At 41.9% G+C, this 20,539-nt stretch overlaps 1 protein-coding gene across 4 annotated transcripts in view; it reads right to left on the minus strand.

Annotated features, from left to right (window-relative positions):
- Positions 1 to 70: 70 nt before the first annotated feature.
- Positions 71 to 20,539, minus strand: part of arl15a (ADP-ribosylation factor-like 15a) — a 109,107-nt gene continuing 88,638 nt past the window's right edge. Inside the window, exons 5-7 of one of the 4 annotated variants that reach the window (XR_006843269.1) lie at positions 13,939 to 14,038; positions 9,303 to 9,545; positions 71 to 1,918 (exon numbers count right to left, since the gene is read on the minus strand). Coding sequence is in view for 1 of the 4 variants with exons in the window: in XM_046388025.1 (XP_046243981.1) it covers positions 13,886 to 14,038 (153 nt within the window). In the remaining 3 variants the exon portion in view is untranslated. Of the gene's footprint in view, positions 1,919 to 3,758; positions 4,186 to 9,302; positions 9,546 to 12,047; positions 14,039 to 20,539 lie in introns of those variants that run through there. The other 3 variants (XR_006843268.1, XR_006843270.1, XM_046388025.1) reach the window with 3 other exon arrangements.

The raw sequence follows: 20,539 nt of genomic DNA on the forward strand, positions 1-20,539 counted from the left end.
TTAATTAAGAGAAGTCATCATCCAACACTGCGTGCACCACAATCCCAATTTGGTGTCATTTTTGCACTTTTTGCATGATTTTTTTCCACATAGTTTGCATATGTGCTGAGTAGAAGGAGACCGTAGAGTGTAGCATCTGCTCATTATAACACTGTGTGCAGTCAGTGTTATAATGTTTCATTATTTTATGGGTTAAGTAATAATTGGCTTCACCAGCTGGAAGATGCCATGATGCTGAAACAAACCACAGTCTGTGTTACACTTCACTCATGCATTCAGACTTTATAGAGCTGAGAGGGAAATGAGGCCCCCCGGAGTAAAATATTTTTGCAAAGAATATTTAAAAAGATGCGACATAGAGTTCAGATAGTAAGAAAATGATTTCCTGTCGGAGTTCTGTGTCTACAAATGGTGTTTTCCATTGGAGAGGAAATATGAATCTATCATGAACTGTTTTTATTTTCTGTTATAAAGAGAGTTCAGCCTTGTGTCATTAAAAAAAAAAAACCTCCTACACTCTGTTGGAAAGCGCGCAGGCCCGTTATCGAGCCATGCGTCCTGCTTTGACTCAGCAGCTGGACCGAAGACCTGATGTGAAAGTTTTAGTTTGAATGTGTGCCAGGATGATTAGATGTATGCTAATGGAGCTTCTCCTAATGACACACACACACACACACCTTCACTCACGCAAACCGCTTTCTGGCCCACCATGACCTAATGATCACTGCTGTCTGTGGTCGCTCACTACTGTGAACTCCCCAACCCAGACAGTGAGGCACGCAACCCTGCTCGTCTGCAGCCTGCTTCCCCTATGTGTGTGTGTGTGTGTGTGTGTGTGTGTTTTCAGCACACTGTGTGGAGCGGAGCTTGTTTTGAAGGGCACAGATCACAGATTGATGATGACTTCTGGTTATCCAAACAAGAGCTCATAGCAAGCAACGCTGAAAAGAACCTGTTTTCCTGAAGTGTACTGTTTATTATTCTTGCATCATTTATTATCCTCCATGCAAGGAGATGACAAAAACAGCTACCCCAAATGATCTTTTTTTTTTTAAAAAAATTGTATAGAATACAGCTTTCCTGAAAAATTACAGTAAGCTTCGCAACTCTGTTAAAAGGTCAGTTCACCCACATGATACTGAAATCTTGTATGGACAGAAGCCACATGGAATTTCATTGTACTTGTATCATCAGGACAATAAAAATTCTTCTGATTCTGAAAAGACTGCAATATAGTGATTGATACCCTGATATTTTCTTATGGACAGAGATTTTTCATAAAGATGATTGATAATATATTACCTTTTACTGTTCTCTCTGGATTGAATGGCGACCAGTCCAGGGTGTACCCCGCCTCTCGCCCGTAGTCAGCTGGGATAGGCTCCAGCTCCCCCACGACCCTGACAGGATAAGCGGTATAGAAATTGGATGGATGGATGTTATCTCTGGATGAAATTGACAGAAATACAAATCAGTGAGTGGCACTAATTTTGCTTTTTGGATTTTTACATGATTTTCACATCAATGTGATGAGGGTTCTAACTTGATGGGTATTCAATTCATACATACATACATACATATATACATCAACATTTCCTCATTAGATTTTAGTTATGTCATTATAAACACTGATACAAATGACATCGAACCACCGCAGTGGCTTTTGTCCATGCTACCCACCCCTCAGTAAATAGACACATAACACATTTTCTCATTCACACACTCACTGATGCAGGCTGCCAAACGAGGTGCCGACCTGCTCACCAGGAGACATACAGCACTTTGTATCTAAAGCACCCAATGATATTTTAATGCTCCACCCATTTGCACATACCCTGATGGCCATCGGGACCAATCTGGAGTTCAGCATCTTGTCCGAGAACACTTCCAATGGAGGGGGAGCCAGGGATTGATCCATCTGTGGTGTCAAAACATTGAAGAAAAAAAAAAATCGACAGCGAGATGTTTTTTCCAGAAATGAAGACCAGCTACACAGGACGATGTTGTACTGTTGGTGGTTCCAATGAAAACACAGACAAGAAAGTCTGTGGATTATCCTGAAAAATGAGGACATTTTTCTTTTGAACTTCAAAAACTGTTTGGCAGCGTGATTACAACAAACAATCTTCCTTGAACCTCCATTGTGTCGGAGTCACAGTAGAAATCTCTGAGACAGATATCGCAAATATTGTGCGAATAAAATTAAAACAATCTGCATGGCTAAGATATATTTAGATTAATTTTCTTTTATTATTTTAGATTTTTCCTGTCTTCTGTCAATAAATCTAACGAAAAGACAAAAACCCACAATGTGTTATTCAGTCTCTTCTCCCCTTTTCTGTCTGTGGTCATTAGTTCTTGCTGAAGCCATTAAGTTGACTACTGACATAAACTTTATTTTGAAACAGGCAAAATAAGTTCATAATACAGTTGGGCACTGTGAATTTTTATCAAACATTACTCAAACAAGAGTAAATAATGCAATTGTTGGGAGCTATTTTCAGCTGCGGATTGATACGCATTAGGTGTACGTACGATTTAATCAAAATATATAAAACTCTTAAGTAATGACAAATTAACAGGCTTCAGCTTCAACAATGAACTGTTAGCGGGATCAGTTCATTGTTGAACTGGATGTTTTGCTGACAACAAGAAAAATCTTAAATATCTCCAGATTTCTCCTTTAAAGTATTCCAATAGAAAAGGTTTCCAGCCATGTGCAAATAGTCTCACCGTAAACTAGCATAAAGTATTTGAGGCATGCTGCTTGATTTCAGCGTTGCTCTCTTCAAAGGACCGCTGTTAGATGGCGCGACATCCCCCTTTGCTTCTCAGGTCTCAGGCAGAAGAAAGGTTGGGGTTAGGAAGGCCCTCTCCTGGGACTGAAGGCATCCACAGCATAACACACTCATGTTCCGCTATTTAGCAATTGCTGTATTCATCTTTTCTGTTTTCCCATTCACACCACTATCAGGTTGGACGTGGCACCACCCCCTCAGAAGGTCAACATACCCCCCAGAGTTATCCTCCCAAAAGGGATCAAAGATGCTATTGGTCAGCAAAGAAGAAAAAAGGGTTAGCTGTAGCTCAGTTAGCATGCTGATCCCTCGATGTCTATTTTAACAGCCCTCTGACGTCTAAGATAAATTCCACTGCTGAATGTTAACGTCTTATTAATGGGTGGAACAGACCATAGAAATGCCTCTGCAGACCTCAACAGATGAGTCTAAGGTACGTTTCTCAGGCATAAATCACTTTAAAGTATAATTTTTAGTGCAATTTCTGGCTCGTATGTCTTTGTGAAGGCATTAAGGACGATTACAAATCTAACTAATGTTCACACTAACCTCCTTGTTGCCAAATTAAAAGGCAAGTTTTAAAAATGTCTGGAAAAGTAATTCATTTTGCCAGTGTTTGAAGTTGTCTGGCACATGGCGGGTGACGATGAATTGTCCCCCAAAGAGTTAATTGATGGAGAGGAGAAAACCTTCAGGGAGGGAAAAGTTCAGTTTTCTACCTCCCTGTCCTGTTTGAAGGAGATGTGAGTTGGCAGCGGAGGAGAAGCTTGAAGATTAATGTTGCAAAAGGGGGCTCTGACAGCCTCTCCGCTGGTTGCGGTTCTCTTGGGTGGCCCGATTGGTCTTGGATGTCACTTTTGCTACTTAATCTTGTGTATGTGAACCAGGCAGATTCAGAGGGGCTGGGGCTGGGGGTGGCGGGTGGGGGGCTGTCGGCTGGGCAGCAACAGGAGAGACAGACTGAGGAGAATACAACGAGATCCCTCCTTTAACTTTCAGCTGCTCATATCAGTTTATTTTGTTGTGAAAGCATTTCATTTCTAATTCAGATTCTTTGTACGGCTCTGTCGTGCTGCCTGTTGCACATTAATGGCTTTTGGAGTCGACAAAAGCAACACTTCTGTGGAATATGGCAGGCGGGACTATGACGGAAACGGTGATGTCACAAACGTCTGTGAACCAATCAAGATTCAGCAATATTTAAATCAAATTCTGATCAAACCCTCGGCACACACAGCCCTGACGATGCAGAGTTTGTTGCTGTTAAACTCATAATAAAACATACCTGAAAATGTCTTATTCAATTTGATTGTTGCACGTTTACTCATGAACGTTAGAAAGAGACTGAAGATGTGAAGGCAGGTTTTCAGGGCCTGTAAGAGGAAAACTGAAATAAAAAGTAAAAAGAAATATTAGGGTTAACATCTGCGTACAGCATGTAGGAACGGATGGTTATTCAGTCAAAATAGTCAAAAAAAATATAAAAAATCTAATTAACTAAATACGAATATGAAATTAAATATATAATATACATAAATAAAATAAAATAAAGTGATTTTCACAGGAAAACTGAGGTGAACTAACTGTGCGAACTTCTGGGGACTAAACTCTAAACTTGATATGACCGTGCACTTGTTGGTCTGTAGGTTACTTTTTGGCAGGTAAACATATTTCCTTCTTTCTTCTTCTGGCTAATCCCATTAGAGGATGTGCAGGCTCAGTCCTCAACAGTAAACACAAAGGAAGCACAGCCACGTGATTCTGATACACTGGACTGCAGACATTTCATCCATCCATCCATTTTCTATACGGCTTATCCGTCAGGGTCGCGAGCTGCAGACATTTCATGATTCTCACAATGACTGAAAAACATATGAGAACTGACATAATGTGGAGATGGCTCATTCCTGCACATTTGTTTTTAGGTCTGTAGATGTATTCAATTTAAAATAACTGGTAGGTTTAATAAATCAGTGGGCAACCTGTGTTGTCGTCTTGCAGGACGCTGAGCATACCACAGGTTACTGTAAACGTATAGGAAGACTCAGAGCTCTAGCTGCCAGTCGACCTCCATAAGCCAATCTAAACTGGTCTCTTACTTGACCTTTCTGACATTTAACCCTAATCCTCAACACCTTAAACACTATTTCTGGCTTCGGCTCTAAGCTTATTCCCACTATCTAACCCGTGTTTGTGTCTGCAGCCTGCCATTCCCACAGAGCTGAATCATCTCAGCATCATGCTGTTCACCTTCTCCTGTTTCTGTTGTCCACTCAGATCTTATTTGTGACTGACTTTGCAGTTTCCTGCCTGACTCAGGGTGCGTTTCGTCATCGCTCTAAGGGCAACATTAAATTTTCACTCGACCAAATATGGCCCCGACAGTGATCAAGCTGCTCTGTGCCAAAACTTTGGTAAAACACAGGTGTTCTCTCTCTGCGCAGAGGTCGTGTTTACTAGATTGTTCCTGTGAAAGACTCACTTTTTCTCCTTTTTTTCTGCTTTCACACGGAACGTTTGTATTTTGAGAGCTGCAAGCTGCCCACATAGTGTCGTCACTGGAGCTGCTTTCCCCGTAAACTGTTTGGATTCAATGAGCTAATCCACCTACAGTGTTTGGCTCGGTGCCACGCAGCACACCAAACAGACCATAATGTATAAAAGGCAAAATTTATTGGCAACAATTAAATATTTACTTCATTAAAGACTGATTGATCACCTGTGGCTTCTTACAAAACATTCACTGTGCCGGCTCATTATCGGACGTCAAGGCTCATATAAACTATGATTGAAGACAGTCATTGAAGTGAATGTTATTCGAGTTAGTGTTTAAGTAATGTCATTCGGGCCAAAGCTCTAATTTAATTTCAGCTTATCTAATAGAAAACATTCCCTTCAACAACTTCACCCAGACCCGTCCCTCCTATCGCTCGTACCTCATGCGGATACAAATTTAAAAGATGGTGTCTGCACTACATGAAAACTTCACCACTTTGTCAGAGTGCAGCCAAACCACAGCTGTACCCTGCACATGTCCATCTGACTCTTTCTCCAGGGAGAGGCAGTGCTACCCTTTGTTATTCCCCGTTTTTCAAAGCCAGGACAGTAAATTCTACAAAGATCCACAAAAAGGATGGTCAAAGCGTCACGTTGGCCCGCCTTCGAAGAGTTATGACAAGACGGAATCACTGGTGAAAACAAGGGAAAAGTCTGATAGCCATCAGTGGGACTGGGACCCTAGTAAACGCAGCACTGAGTCTAGACCACTCGAGACGGGCATGTTAAGGTCACACTCATAAAAGTCCCCTAGACACGGTCGCTCCTTATAGGCCTGGAGGGGAAGAGCCGGAGCAGATATCACCTGCACAGATGGGTCAGGAGCTGCCGCACTGCGAGCGGCTACTGGGCCCCCATCATTGCAGCCTGAGAGAGCAATAGGTCTCATATGCGGCACATCGTGAATCAGGCTCAGCTTCAAAATAACTCACAGTAGACTAAACTGGGCTGTGTGCAGTAGGTATGCAGGGCAGTTATCTTCAAAACGTGGACTGCAACGTGACAGAGGTGTCATCATATATGGGGATTTAAAATAGAGAAGAAAGATTACCCAGTGTGGGTTTTCTTTTGCACCAAGGAAATAAATCTGTAACTAGATTGACTGATCTTGAAAGGGAGATTTTTTTTTTTTTTTAAATAGTCTTCTTCTTAAACATGCAACAGATCCTTCAGTGGCCACCACTAATTGACCTCTTGAAAGAATGCAACGCCTTCTCCTTGACTGACATTTGCTTTTAGCGGCTCCTGTGGGATGGGGCGGTGGGCTGGTGGAAGGCGATAGCGGGGGGGGGGGGGGAGATCCTCTGGAGATAAACCACCGTGCCCCCTGTCCCTCAGACAACAAAGAAAGTGAGTGATGTTTGTCTGAAAACCAAGAGCTGCGATCCCCCTTGTTTTGATGTGTGGGCCACCTGGGATGCGGGTCTCCATCAGCACTCGGGCCGAGGAGAGAGGAAGAGAAACAGGACTCACACAGATCTCGTGCCCAGGACAAACAATCTGAGTGACAAGCCTGCTGGAATCCCACGGAAGTCACCCAACAGACGAGGTATTCAAGACGCAGAAAAAACAAGAGGCGTTTAGGTGGCCACAAAGGGCCAGAGTAGAATTGCACAGCATGGTTTCCTCGGTTTTTCAAAGACAAAAGATTGAGTCCTTTAATATCCCAAACACATGCAGGATACCTACAAGCATCATATTAATTACACCTCACACTCACAAGCAGTTAAAAGACTGGCAGGCACTGTAGCACGATACTCAGCCCAAAGATTTTAAAGGCACTAGTGGAAATAAACTTAAATACTTCACTGAAGTACAATTCTGAAATACTTTGTAATTTACGCTCATTTATGCCACTACATGGCAGAGGCAACTGCTGTGCTTACTTGTCCGCTACATTTTTCTGAGAGCCATCGTTAGTTTGAAGATCAAGATGTACATAACAATATATTTTCAAACTGGCCTGATTTAAACCGGCTACAACATAAAACACTACAAAAACAGTAACACATCCACACTAATAATCTGATAATATAATACTAGCTGTGCTCATTCAGCTGCCTAATGACTTTTACTTATGTCTCTGTAAGCATGTTTAGCAGCCAGCACTTCTGTCCTTTCCTTTAAATATCATGGTGGGGTAACTGTATCTCGAGGTATTGCTACTTTTACTGTAGTAAAAAAAACCTGAATACTTCTTCCACAATTCTTTAATGAGAGAAATAATTTTAGAAAGCAATTATTATTAAATGAATCTGACCTGCTGTGGATCAGTTACGGTTTTTCAGTCTTGTGAACATCCTGGTTCATAAATCTGAAGCAGTGTTTCAGAAGTTTGGCCAGGTAGAGATCACAAGTTTCACAACGCCAAATCTGTTCCAGAAACAGACATATATGTGAGTGTTTTTGCATTCTTGCATGAAGAAAAATGTTAAGTGATAATGAGAGAGTCTGAGCTACCAGTCTAGACTAATAGGATTGATTGGAAAGAAATGACTGAGGCAGCTGTCTGGTTCAGTGCCCAATATCCTCAATTTCCACTTCTGATTAAATTACCTAAATATATCCAGGCTAATTTAATTTACTCAAATGTGCTCGTGGATCATGATGTTTATAAGAGATATAATGACACTGAAAAAAGGATGCAGGGACAAGACAAAACATCAAAGGCTACATCGAGGTTTTGAACCTCAGGTGAAATAAAGTTTAATTAAGATTTAAAGTCAAGTTCTTAAGGAAATAAAACCTTAAGTGACTCGTAACACTTAAGGTTTTAACCACAAGGAGAAAAAAAAAATAAATCAGGCGGATCAAGTATTCAAATATTAATTAATGGCGAGCACGGCTGTGGCGTGTTGCTGCAGAGTGCTCTCGCTCACTGCTTGGCAGAGCTCGTTAAGATTCTATCAGGCTCGACTTGTTCATTAGTTTTACAACTCCACCACAAAGCTGCAGGATCGCATGCACGACATCCATCGTTACAGTCAGCGTCAGGGGACGTCAGCCCCGAGGAATCTCCTGCCTCACAAGCGAAAACATGAGGCTTGCAGAAAAAAAAAACCACACCTGTAAGTTACTGATAAATCACTAAATATTTACCCACAGTAACAACACTGCTGATGAGCAAACGTTTGAATAAGAAAAACAAAAACCGAAACAGTTTTATTTGCTTTGGTGACAGGAAAATAAAAAAAAAGTCTCTTTCAGGAAAGGCTTTCAAACATTTCACAAAATATTTTACTGCATTTATTTTGCTTTTGTTACTTCAAGACCCATGTGCGTTTCAAGCTTTTGTGAGTGCGTTTGAAGCTGTATTATTGTCCAATAAATGTACATTCTACAGAAGTAAATTAACATTCATTTCAAATGATCCCAGATCATTATTTCGGCGGAAGTGGAAAGTCACAACCATGTGGAGCTCCACAGGGTGAAACAAATCTGAAATTACAACCGTCGCTGTTTCACATCAGCTTTTGGCAACTAAGAAAAATGCAACTATTTATCCACAGCAGCTTTCCCACGTGTGTTAATCCATCAAGTTAAAACAGGATTGACATTTGGGGTTCACACTGATGGGACAATTTGCCTCTCGTGTCTTCAGTACAAGCAAACTACCGGTTTGCTGGTATGTTCAAATTAGTTAAAGTGTGGAATGACACCAGTCAGTGCGGCACACTTTTTGACTTGCTGGAATCATCGTGTCACATTTCTGGAAATGATTACTTGATCCGAGGGAACATTTCCTCTCGATCTTACATCATATCGATGCATTTTCATCACTTGTGTTTGTTTTACAAAGGGGTGTGTGTGTGAGAGAGAGTCATGAAGTCAGGAGGGTGTTGAAACAAAGAGGAAACACCTCGAATAAACTCAGAACTCCAGTAACTGACTGGTATCTCTCTCGCACACACACATTCGCACGCACACACACACACATTCACACGTAACCTGAATGAAAGCAGCATCAAGGCCGGTTTCTGTGCTGTGTCACTGCTCGGGGATCCTGAGGAGGGGAGCCGTCTTTATGTGGGAGCAGCCCCTCGCTGTGAGGTGGGCTGGGAATGTGGGGTGTCTTGCGAGGAGCATCGGCTGTGGGAGGCAGAGCAGGGGTACAAGGCCCAGATGGATGTCAGGGCAACATCTGTTCCACCTCCTGGCTGGGTCTTATCAGCAGAAATGCTGCCACACACACTGGACAGGAGAAGAGAGAAGACAGAGAGAGAAAAGGGCATTCTTTGCAGAGTTTAAGAAAACATGCCTGCTTTTGTTTGTCTTGTAAACGAAAGTTAGGTTCCCCATCAGGTCGCGCATTTGCATTTCACAAAGCTCACAGGGCTCATTTTGTTGTGTGTGATTGCATTTGGTTATACTTCTGGTAGGCCAAAATATACAACAAATCACCTTCACACTGAAACAAAAGGGACGATCATTTTAAAGTCTGTCACTTGACTTCCTGTTACTTTGGTTTATATGATATGGTTTCACTGTTTTCCGTTAAGAGGCTACATTCAACCTTTTGTTGACAAAATTTAAGAATATCTGTACAGGGTCGGTTCACTCATTTGCAGTTTGCATAACATCTGTCATCTAACATGTTCACTTTGATACTGCCAATACTTCTCTTGTTTTGGTTGATATTTTGCCATGTGTGGACTTCACAAACACTGTTCTTCTCATCAATAGTACTTGAAATACAGATAGCAGATAATTCATGATGCATACTTCTTTTTGTGATTATTTGAACAGCAGTGTAAAGACTCTGCAGCTTTTACTTTGCTTTTCAAGGAGTCATGCTGATGTGTTGAATAAGATCTTATCTGGGACAATATTTTTTTTCATCATTATTATTGGGTTTTAGTCCTAAAATGACCACAGGCCATGAAGATCCCGTGTCGTCACCGACTGTATTGAGTGCGTATTGTAAAGACTGTAACCGTTTTGTGGAAGCCCCCCACCCAAAAAAAGATTACAAATGATGCGAATGCTGCTCTCTTTACGTCAGAAAATCAAAACCAAAAACACTGAAGATTAAAAAAACTACGCTGGAGCTTGCAGCTTCAGCTCTGCAGCTCTTCAGCGCTGCAGCAGCTTCGCATGCTGCAGAGGTGTTTGAGGTTGGCAGTTTCATTTTGTGTGGTGTCATTCAGGCAGAATCCTAACAAGGACCACTCTGGCATTTCTGCTTGTTTTGCCCTTTTGTTACAAATACTGCACTTTATACAAGTGCCAGCAACTGGGCTTGCCATTGTTTGTTAAGATTTCTCAAAGTATTTTTCCTCCCTTCCAGGCAGCCATTAATCACCAATCATTTTAGTGTATTATAAAAATCGACTTGCGCAGACTTGAAAGTTTCTTGAGGTAATATATCCATCACTGCAAACATTATGCCATTCCTGTTGCTTGGAAATGCAACTGTAAGCTCAGGCAGTTTGGAAAAATCTGGACTGTATTACCACACAACAACAACAAAATAACTTTCTTATCTGTAAGCCACATTGAGGGTCTGCTGCCAACAAGGACAGAGGGAAAAAAACACTCCCTGAACACCACAGCCAGACACCAACAGTTAAACAGGTAGAGCAGGTAAAGGTTCAGCGTGGGAGGAGAAGACTGGCTTGATCTTTTTCAGGGAATAAAATCAACTGTAGAGACAAAGGGAGCGAGTGAGGAGGAGAGAAAGAGAGAGGTCCCCCATCTCCCTCTTATTTCTCCCGGGAGGGCTGCTTTGCTGAAGTTCTGGCCTCTTCCTTTCCTCTGGGCATCCTGGATGCCCATGCTGAGGGAGGGCTGCTTTGGCGTGACCAAAGGGAAGCAGAGAGAGAGAGAGATGGCAAAAACCTGAGAGAGAAAAAAAATGGTAAGGGGAGAGAAAGAGAGAGAGAGAGAGAGAGAGAGAGAGATAGAGAGGACTCAAAGGACAGAGAGAAAGTGAGAGCGACAGGAAGAAGAGGGGGGAGCGAGACGAGCGCAGCAGCCCATGGTTTGTCTCAGGGCTGCAGCAGCTTCCAGGGCTGGTGTGCAGCAGACTGAAGAGAAGCACGTCTGCCCCAGAGGCAGAGACTGGAAAACAGGATCAAAGAGTCGCCAGGGCAACCTGCATGACACACATTGTATTAAAGCCACACGGTTAATTTGAAAGAGATGGAAGAAGGGCAAAAGGAGAAGAAAAGGGGAGGCAGAGGTAGCACAGAGTAGAGTATATTTATCAGGAACTCCTGTCTCACTCGGTTAACTTTCCACTCAAAACTTTCTTCAGCTGTTACACTTTGAGTGTTAAAAAGAAAAAAGGAAAGAAAAGAAAAAACTGGCTCAACCTCCACTGGCTCGTCTACGTTTTCCAGGTTATCTTCCAGTGTCTCAGATTTCCACAGGTCACCTTAAAAGACATTGCGAAGAAAATGTTTCCAGAAAACAGATGCAAACATTCAACTAATCACACATTTCAAAGTGATAACACGAAGTACAAAATTCACTCTGTCTGACTGAATATCTACTTTCACAAAACACAACATGAGCTACACAATTCAATAATTATTCTATAAAGGCAGAAAACTTTTATACAGTTTAACCTAAAAACTGTCAATAAATACTCATCAGGTTACACATTAAAAATAAACATTATGGCAGAGATGTAAAATATGATATTTTTTAACAAAACTAATCAAAATGTAAATGACAACTAGGAGGACAATATTCAGTTTTTTAAATCTTTAATTGCCATTTTAGACAAAACATGATTCGAAAAAAAAACAAAACAAACAAAACACAGAGCAAATGTTTAAGCAGACATTGGTATGATCCCTAGTTGAAACATTTGTTTTGCATTGAAGCGTCTGAATGCACAATGCATCCTGAATGTAAAAAAATACCTGGCAGCTCTCACGACAGGTACAAAATGTGATTAAGCCTCTGAAAATGTGACAAAATACTGAACAAAACAACAGCGACAAAAATACAAAGCACGCAAGGAGGAGGTGTGAACACCACCCATTACTGAACCATGTCTCGAGGACAACCACACACCTGTGGCACAATCGATACAACTCATTTTAGAGGTGTGGGGTGCATGTAAGGGCAGCTTGGCCGAAAGATGGCATGTGGGATAAAAACCCCACCGAGCAGTAATGGGGACAGGGAGCAGAGCGGCAGTGCTGGTTGCGACGGCTGGGATGAGGTGGGGCGAGGGGTCCACGATAAATAGCAGACAGGGAGGGGTCTTCACAGACAGTTGGAAGGCATTAGGGTGTCGGACAGGGACTTGTCAGATGCAGCTGTTGCTGTGGCTGATTGATAGAGTTTGTATTCCACCCTGATGGGAGGCTGGAGTCACTGACCAGGGTTGAGAGGGATTATGTCAATTTCAAAAGGAAAAAAAAAAATACAGTAAAAATGTAGAAAAACAACAACAACAAAAAAGACATTTTCTTAACACTGAAATGAAACTAAATCCATCACATATCTCTACATCCAACCTGGTCAATCATGGTGGTTGTTTTTTCTTTTTTTTTTCCATTTTTTGGTCTTTGATTTGAAAGAATTTGCAAGTGTGTTATGATATATAAAAAAATCTGAATGTAGCTCTACTAGGTTAACATACAGAGCTATAAAATATATCCTAAGTTGCACATTTATAAAAGCATTCACTCACTCACTTCCCCCCTTCCCCAAATGGACTCACATCTCCATAAAGTCACATAGTACTTGAGTCACACGATTAGTAGTACTCGTGTGTGGCTGCACAATAGGATACACAGCAATATGCTCGTCTGCATGTACATAATACTCCATAGAGATACTCAGACTACAATATTCAGATTAGATATTCAGACATGGTGCGACACACCGATATGTAACCACCGTACATAACACCAGGCTTTGGACTACGCACTCCACTCACACAACAACATTTGTTGTTACCGAGTCAAAAGGAGAAGCACGACTGACAGCCATACAGTACTTCTCAGTGGAAAGAACATCAACAGTGTCCACCCAAACATCCTGTAAAGTAATTACTGGAGATGTTAAACATATCTACAGACAACCTGGGCTCCACTTTGTGTGTGACAGCGTCTGTGTGCGAATGTGTGTGTGTGTGTGTGTGTGTGTGTGTGTGTGTGTGTGTGTGTGTGTGTGTGTGTAAAAGTGAGAATGTGTGAGTTAGTGTCCAATAATGACTGAAGGAATGCCAGTGTCCCACACGCCATTGGTTACATCACAATGGTAAAGACAGTAGTAAACAAGATTTCCATTTCTGGCAAAGTTCAATGATTTTTCTCGACCAGCTGCTTTACTTTGGGTGGGTTTAATGGCAGCACTCCTCTGCCGGGCTGTAGTGGCTGACTGTTGTTTGTGTTGCAGTAAAGGGAAGATAATATACAATACGCTTCTCAAAGACAGAGGTCAATGTCAGCTATATTTCTTGTGTGTATGTGTTTGGGTCTGTGCATGAGTGTGTGTACATGGGCACCAGCAGGATGTGGTGTGTCTTCATCGTTAGCCGCTAATGTCTCTTAGCATTAGCAGCATTAGCATCATATCCTTGCAGGCTCTGTGTCTTTGTCCTCTAACAGGCTAATGAACTGACCAAAGATCTCCTTCACTGCCTCCATGTTGTCAGTGGTGCTGCCCTCCAGGATCCAGCGCTTCCCTCTGGCCAGCGGTTCCAGCTCAAAGTATTTCTTGACCTACCGGTAAAAACAGAGGCTGTGGTGAGTCAAAATATTCAGCTTTTACATGGAGAAAACCTTAACCTTAAATAATAGCTATTACAGCTTTAGAAAAAGATCATTGTCATTCAAGTTAAAATAAATTTGGATTCTTTTATGAATGTTTAAATAAACAGCTATATCACTAGTCTCAAAACATGCATCTTTAATGGCCAAAAGTCTTGTCATGACAAGCAATCACAGCACCAGATGGTTTCAATAGCTAAAACATCTCCATACACGTGGGAAAAGGTAGCCAATATCATCTTCTGATTTGGTAACTGCTGGGAATGAAAGTAAGAAAAGCTCTGGTTTTACTGTTGCATTACAGTTTTCAGAGGCCACACTCTTTGTCCCCTGAGGCCATGAACACTGAAAAAGAAAAAAAAAAACGAAAAAAGCAAGAGCTCTGTGTATCGTCCCTTCGCACACAATTAGTTTTCCATGCACAATGTGTTTTCTTCACATAATCACTCACAAATACATGAAGGCACAGCCATGAAACTGTCCAACCACAGCTCTGCCTCCAGAGTGCAACCTAAATAAATAAATAAATGGTAATAAAACTAAATGAATTAAAACCGTCTTCTTATCTGAGCAATCTGTGGCTCGTTGGCTTGGCACGGCTCTTTGTAACAGTTGATTATATAGTTCAGATGCTGCCTTTTAGCAGCTCATGACAGTGGGGGCGTGGCGAGGTTGAGGGGAGAACCAGAACCAGCTGTTACGTAAAAACAAATCTCAACAGAGGGAAACAATGTCTTAGACCTCCACTGAAGGTACTGCAGGTTGTTAGGGTTTCTGACATTTTCAAGTTGAAAGTAATGGAAGCAATTTTGTTTGCCTGATGAGAACTAAGTTCAGCCATCTCCTCCTGTTTGTCTGATAGCCAGTGAGGAATGTGCAAAGACAAACGTACTATCAGCAGCTCTGAGGAAAAAAATAAAAACAAATGCAAAGATACTGATACACGAAAAGTACATTTTCCTACCATTTATGCCTATCTAGTCAGTTTGACCTTTTTATCATTTATGACATTTACCAGTTGCACACCACTAGGTATTGATTATGTAATCATAACTTCTTTAAAAAGGGGATAATACTCACATCTGAAATAGTATTTTTCCTCAGCTACATGTTCATTTGTTAAAACATGAGCTTAATAATGCAATCCCAAAATAAACTTTTTCTTGGTTTCTTATAGCAATTGTTGTAATTTCAAATTTAGTGATTGCTAAAGAACACAGGCCAGAAAGGGGACATTCATCAATCACTGCAGAAATACCAACATTGTGAAGCCATGTAAAACATTAAGCTACATGACTAGCCAGTACGGGTTTAATCGCAATCTGTTTTTGGTCCAGATAGCATCACTACACATTTCAGCAAGTATAAAACAGATACTGATTGGACACATTCTGTAAAACAGAATAGACAGCAGATAATGTCAGGATTCTGAGTAAGTCTTTTCCAACAGAAGATGACAACTACAACATGCACCCTGTAAACACCACCAAATCCACACAGGTGCCCGTCACACAGTCAAATGACTTTTCAACTTCAAGTGAAATTGCTTTTGTCTAGACTGTGCTGGTCTGTCTAGCTGTGCCATGGTGTGTGGCATGAAGAGTATGGGGGGGAGGAGGTGGAGGAAGAGGAGGAGGAGGAGGAGTGGGTATTCTTTGTGTCTGCTCAAATCCAGCCAGCCATGCCAGTGAGTGGGAGAGTGAGCGCTGTCTCTGCCCCTGAGCCGAGTCTCTGTCCGGGTGTAATGTGAGTTTAATGACAGATTAAGTCACCTCAGTCGCGTTTGGCTCAGAGGCCTGGCTAGAAAGCCGAGCGGACCCAAACAGTGTTAACAAATCTGTCTGGGTAACTTGAGCTGCCCTAGTCTAGGCTCTAGCCCCAGACCTAGACTGCAGACGATGCGGCTGGCTGCCTGTCTGGCTGGCTGGCTCACTTGTCTGCCTGTAGCCAAGGCCCTCTTCTGGAAGACTCTGGCCCCTGCACTGGCAGACAGTCAAAAGGCCAGCAGTGACCTCTGTGCAAGTGCAGACAGGCTCAAGCTTCTCTCACTTCCTCTCCTTGCGTCGCAGGCCAACAGAACACACCCAGGGGCTTCTCACAGTGCAAAAATGCCAGTGGTAAGATCAGTTGTCCGATACCAGATAACTTATCAAGTTTACAGTGCAGCTGAACAGTTGTGCAGTCATGATAACGCACACAGTCTTAAATACCAAAGAATCCCCCATTTATTTAATACTTAGTCAGTCTGAACGCCTTTATATGGGCCTCATTTCTTAGACAGGACACATCCAGAGATTCTAATCATACAACAGACAGACAGGATTCGTCACGAAAAACTCTCAGTGTTACATGACCGAAGGAACCCCATGACCCATGAACATCCGGGTGCATCCACAGTGGCAGCCGACAGTGTGGCCCAAACCAGTTTCTCTGAGATTAAGTCCTCCTAAGCACACTTATGCTTGCTTAAGGAATTGCGTGAGGCAGTGGGAAGGGTAAGCCACACAAGACGTGGGTTGCCAGATGGCTCCTAGGATGACCACTGGGTCATCCAGTCTAGCTTCTTCTAGGTCATACAGATCGGGGGCCTCGCCTTGTGCATGGGAGAAAGCGGCTTATACATGCATAAGGGTGTCAAAAAATCTTTAATCACCTGTGTCTGTGTCAACTGTAGTCCTGCTGCTGGAATCCAGCCATGTTAGCCACTGGGGTATACTGTTGTGAGTAGAGTCATAAAACTCAGGAAAAGAGAATTTTCTGGCAACGGGCCTGAGTGTTTGCAGTGACTAGTTGTGCACAGTGGACAGTGCAATGACTGAGAACCTGCGATATCCTGGATTTTATATTTAACTTTTAATACTTTTTGTTAAAATTTTGTGCTATGTTGCCGACGGACAATTTCAGGATTTCTGGATTGGTCACAATGTGTCAATGGTCACACACACATCTTCCTTTCTTCCAAATATAAATAAATAAATCAAACATGTGCAAACATAAAATTAGGTGAGTCATTTTATCAAGTGAAGCATACACTATATTTCTTTGAAATCCTGTTTTTATCGCCTGAAGGCAAATTGGCGCCACACTTGAAATTTCTTGGAGCAGCTAGTGTGGTAGCGAATGGGCAGACCAAATCTCAAATCTCCCCTCCCAGCTGGAGAGGCACTTTTATTTTTGTGGGTTGTTATTAAGCTAATAATCATCTTTGGATACTATCTGGACACCAGCAGCAAGTGTGTTCTTTCCATTTGGTGGAGGCATTTCTTTACCAAAAGGCATACAACTTAGATGTGTTGTATTTAATGTGCTTCCCCACGCACCTGTTTTATTACGGAGAACTTGGTCAGGGTTGGAAACACTTAAATAAATATTTATTAATTGCTTATAGAAATCAGTATCTGGGCTAATGGAGGGACAGAAATCAACAACTTGTCCAACAAGACTGTAAACTGTGAAGAGTATGATTGGATTGAAAGAGACATTTCAGAAGTCACGTTTTTTGAAAATGGGTCTGGAGGAAATGTCTTTTAATTTAAGATACATCATCTGGTTTAACAGTATGTGACCCAGTGTCTGCAGGGAGTGGCTACACAGCCAGTCAGTTAAGCTCCAATCCTAGCAACCCAGGCTGCTTTAAACAGTTGATGGGCATGCATGGCCCATGCACCCAGCTGCTTCCTGACCTGTGCCAGATTACTACATGTGATGGTCACCGTTGGCATCATGACAAGTCAAGAGGATATCCTGGTAGAAGAAAAAGAGCTTTGGCAGCTGTTTACTGCCAGCAGAGCCCTGCTCTGGCCTTCTAAATTGAGTGGATTTTTAAAGGCTGATATAATAAAATGAAAAGAGTCAACTGTTCAGAGCATGAAAAAGGTGATAGCTGATTAATTGACCAGTTAAAAAACAAAAACCAAACATGTGTTAACATGTACATCCCAGCGTTACTGTCAGAGGCTTACAGAGCCAAGATAACAACCAAAAAATTGGTCAGCCTCTACTCCTGACCAACTAAACACACCAGGGAGGCAGGCAGAGAGGAGACACGAGAAAAGATAAAGATGCCCGAGAAGTTCTGGTCATGGAGGTGCATGATGTTGGAGAATGTAAGTGAGAAAATTCCACAAACAAATATATATTCATCACAAATGAATATCCTCTGTTCTGCAAGGATGTTAGGTTTACAACAGCACTGAGGGTTCAGTCTAAAAAGCAGGTGGTATTGTGCTCAAATGCCTCTTCTTAGATTTAACCTGTTGATTGTTGTACCTCATCAAGAGAAAGAAAACAACTAACAGCAAATATAAAAACTCTATTTTTGAAACTGTACATATCAGCTTACAGTCACCCATCATTGTTGTGTTCACAATGATGATCAATCCATCCACCCATTTTCTGTATTGCTTATCCATGAGGGTCACAGGGAGCTGGATCCCAGCTGACTATGGGCGAGAGGTGGGGTACTGATCTTCAGTCAATCACAGGGCTGACACACAAAGACAGACAACCACACATGCACACACTCAAACCTAGGGGCAATGTAGAGTAGCCAATTAACCTAATGAGCATGTTTTTGAAACTGTGGGAGGAAGCCGGAGTACCTGCAGAAACCCCACGCAGGCACAGGGAGAACATGCAACCTCTGCACAGAAGGGCCCAGACCAGGATTCAAAATTTTCCATGGAGCGTTTTCATTACTGTATCTGTATCCTGTATGTTTCCTATAGTTATTTTGGCAGTTGAGTTCGTGCCGAGCAATTCAGGTTAATTGCCCTTCTGAAGGGTGCCATGGCAGAGGTCCAAGGCACTCAGTTAGCAGGTCATGTTCATGATCTTACTGATAAAAGGACTTGCTGTGGTTCAATAGCCGTGTACATGTACGTATTTGGTAAAATCTAAAGTCAGTTTTAGCATTCTTGCACAGGCTGACAGCAAAGACAGATGGAACAGATGCAGTTTTGTTGGACATACTCCTACACCAGATCAGTATCGTAAAAGAAAGTTAAATGATCTGCGCTGTCAACTCTCAATTTCCCATTTGGGGCAAGTTTTTTTTGGTTGAATCTGGCTCTTGCAGTTGCCTCAGGTTCCAAATGTCTGAGAAAAATATCGAAACTAAATTCAATAATATCAAATAATACTAATAATCTCTTCCTGTTCAAGTAATAAGATCATAAAAGGAAGAACAGGAAATGTTCACTTGAGAAGATTTTGCCCCTCAGTCACGTTTAAAAAAGCCAAAACATAAAGAGAAGCTGATAAAAAGACTTTCTCAAACAGATATCCTTCAAATGCTGCTTACCTGCAGGCAACTATCAAAACTCTGTGTGGAGCAAGGAGAACTTTACTCAATTAACTCATTGAAGAACCAGCCTTGAGGTTTTCATTTGATAAACTTCAGCAGGGATCCTTCTTCAACATAAATAACACCCTTTGTTCAAAGGCTACTTTTAGAACATACATAACATGACCTATGGCAGAGGCAGCAGCAAGCAGCTAAACATATATTTATATATATTTAGAGATTAGGTATTTTAGAGGGGAAATTTTAATATAGTATTAGCTTTAAAATAACTGTGTTTCAGTCATTCAGTGGGAGATAATGGCCTGCAATGCCCTTGTTCTAATATGTACCATGACCACATGTCTATCCTGCTTCACTGTCATGTGTCAAAACCTCACCACACGAGTAAGCTATACAACTAGAAAAAGAAGCATTAGGGGGTCTCTGAACCAGGGAAAGTGCCATACTCAAATATCCAAGACAATCAATTACACCATCCCCTGACATGTTGGCCCCTGTGAAAATATCAGTCACTTGGAAAGTGGCCCACACTGGCGACTGCATTGAAATGGGAGGGTAATGTGAGACCCACTTACCATATAATAGATATGCCTTTGTTTGCTTTTCCGGCTTACCTAAAGAGCCTTAAAGACAAGAGAAAACCTGAAGGTCCCCAAGAGAGGAACACTTGGGAAGCCTGTGAAAAAACAAACATTGCACCACAAAGCGTGGGAGGTGTCAAGTGAAACAGCCCACTGACCAGCAAGTAAAACCTAAAGCGTATTTAAGCAAATCTGTAACACCTTGGGCAAGGGACCAAAGGTTTTCCATCCAAGGGGATTACTGTCTGCAAGCCCTACTGAAGGTAGATAACACCTGATCACCTCTTAAGTGAAAGTATTAGCTGTAGGTGAGGCACATGACACTACCACTTTTGTTTCCAAGGACTTGTGAGTTGAACCAAAGCCAGATTGTATAATGATGTCCCTCACACATTTAATTTCACTGTCAGATGTTAATTATGAATCCATCTCTCCATTTGCTATACTCGTTTATCTGTACTGGTTCACGGGGGGGTACACCCTGGACTGGTCGCCAGTCAGTCACAAGGTCAACACAAAAAGACAGTCAACCACACACGCACACACTCATACCTAGGGGCAATGTAG

This window comes from Scatophagus argus, chromosome 4 (assembly GCF_020382885.2).
Source record: "Scatophagus argus isolate fScaArg1 chromosome 4, fScaArg1.pri, whole genome shotgun sequence".
NCBI classification, from domain to species: Eukaryota; Metazoa; Chordata; class Actinopteri; family Scatophagidae; genus Scatophagus; species Scatophagus argus.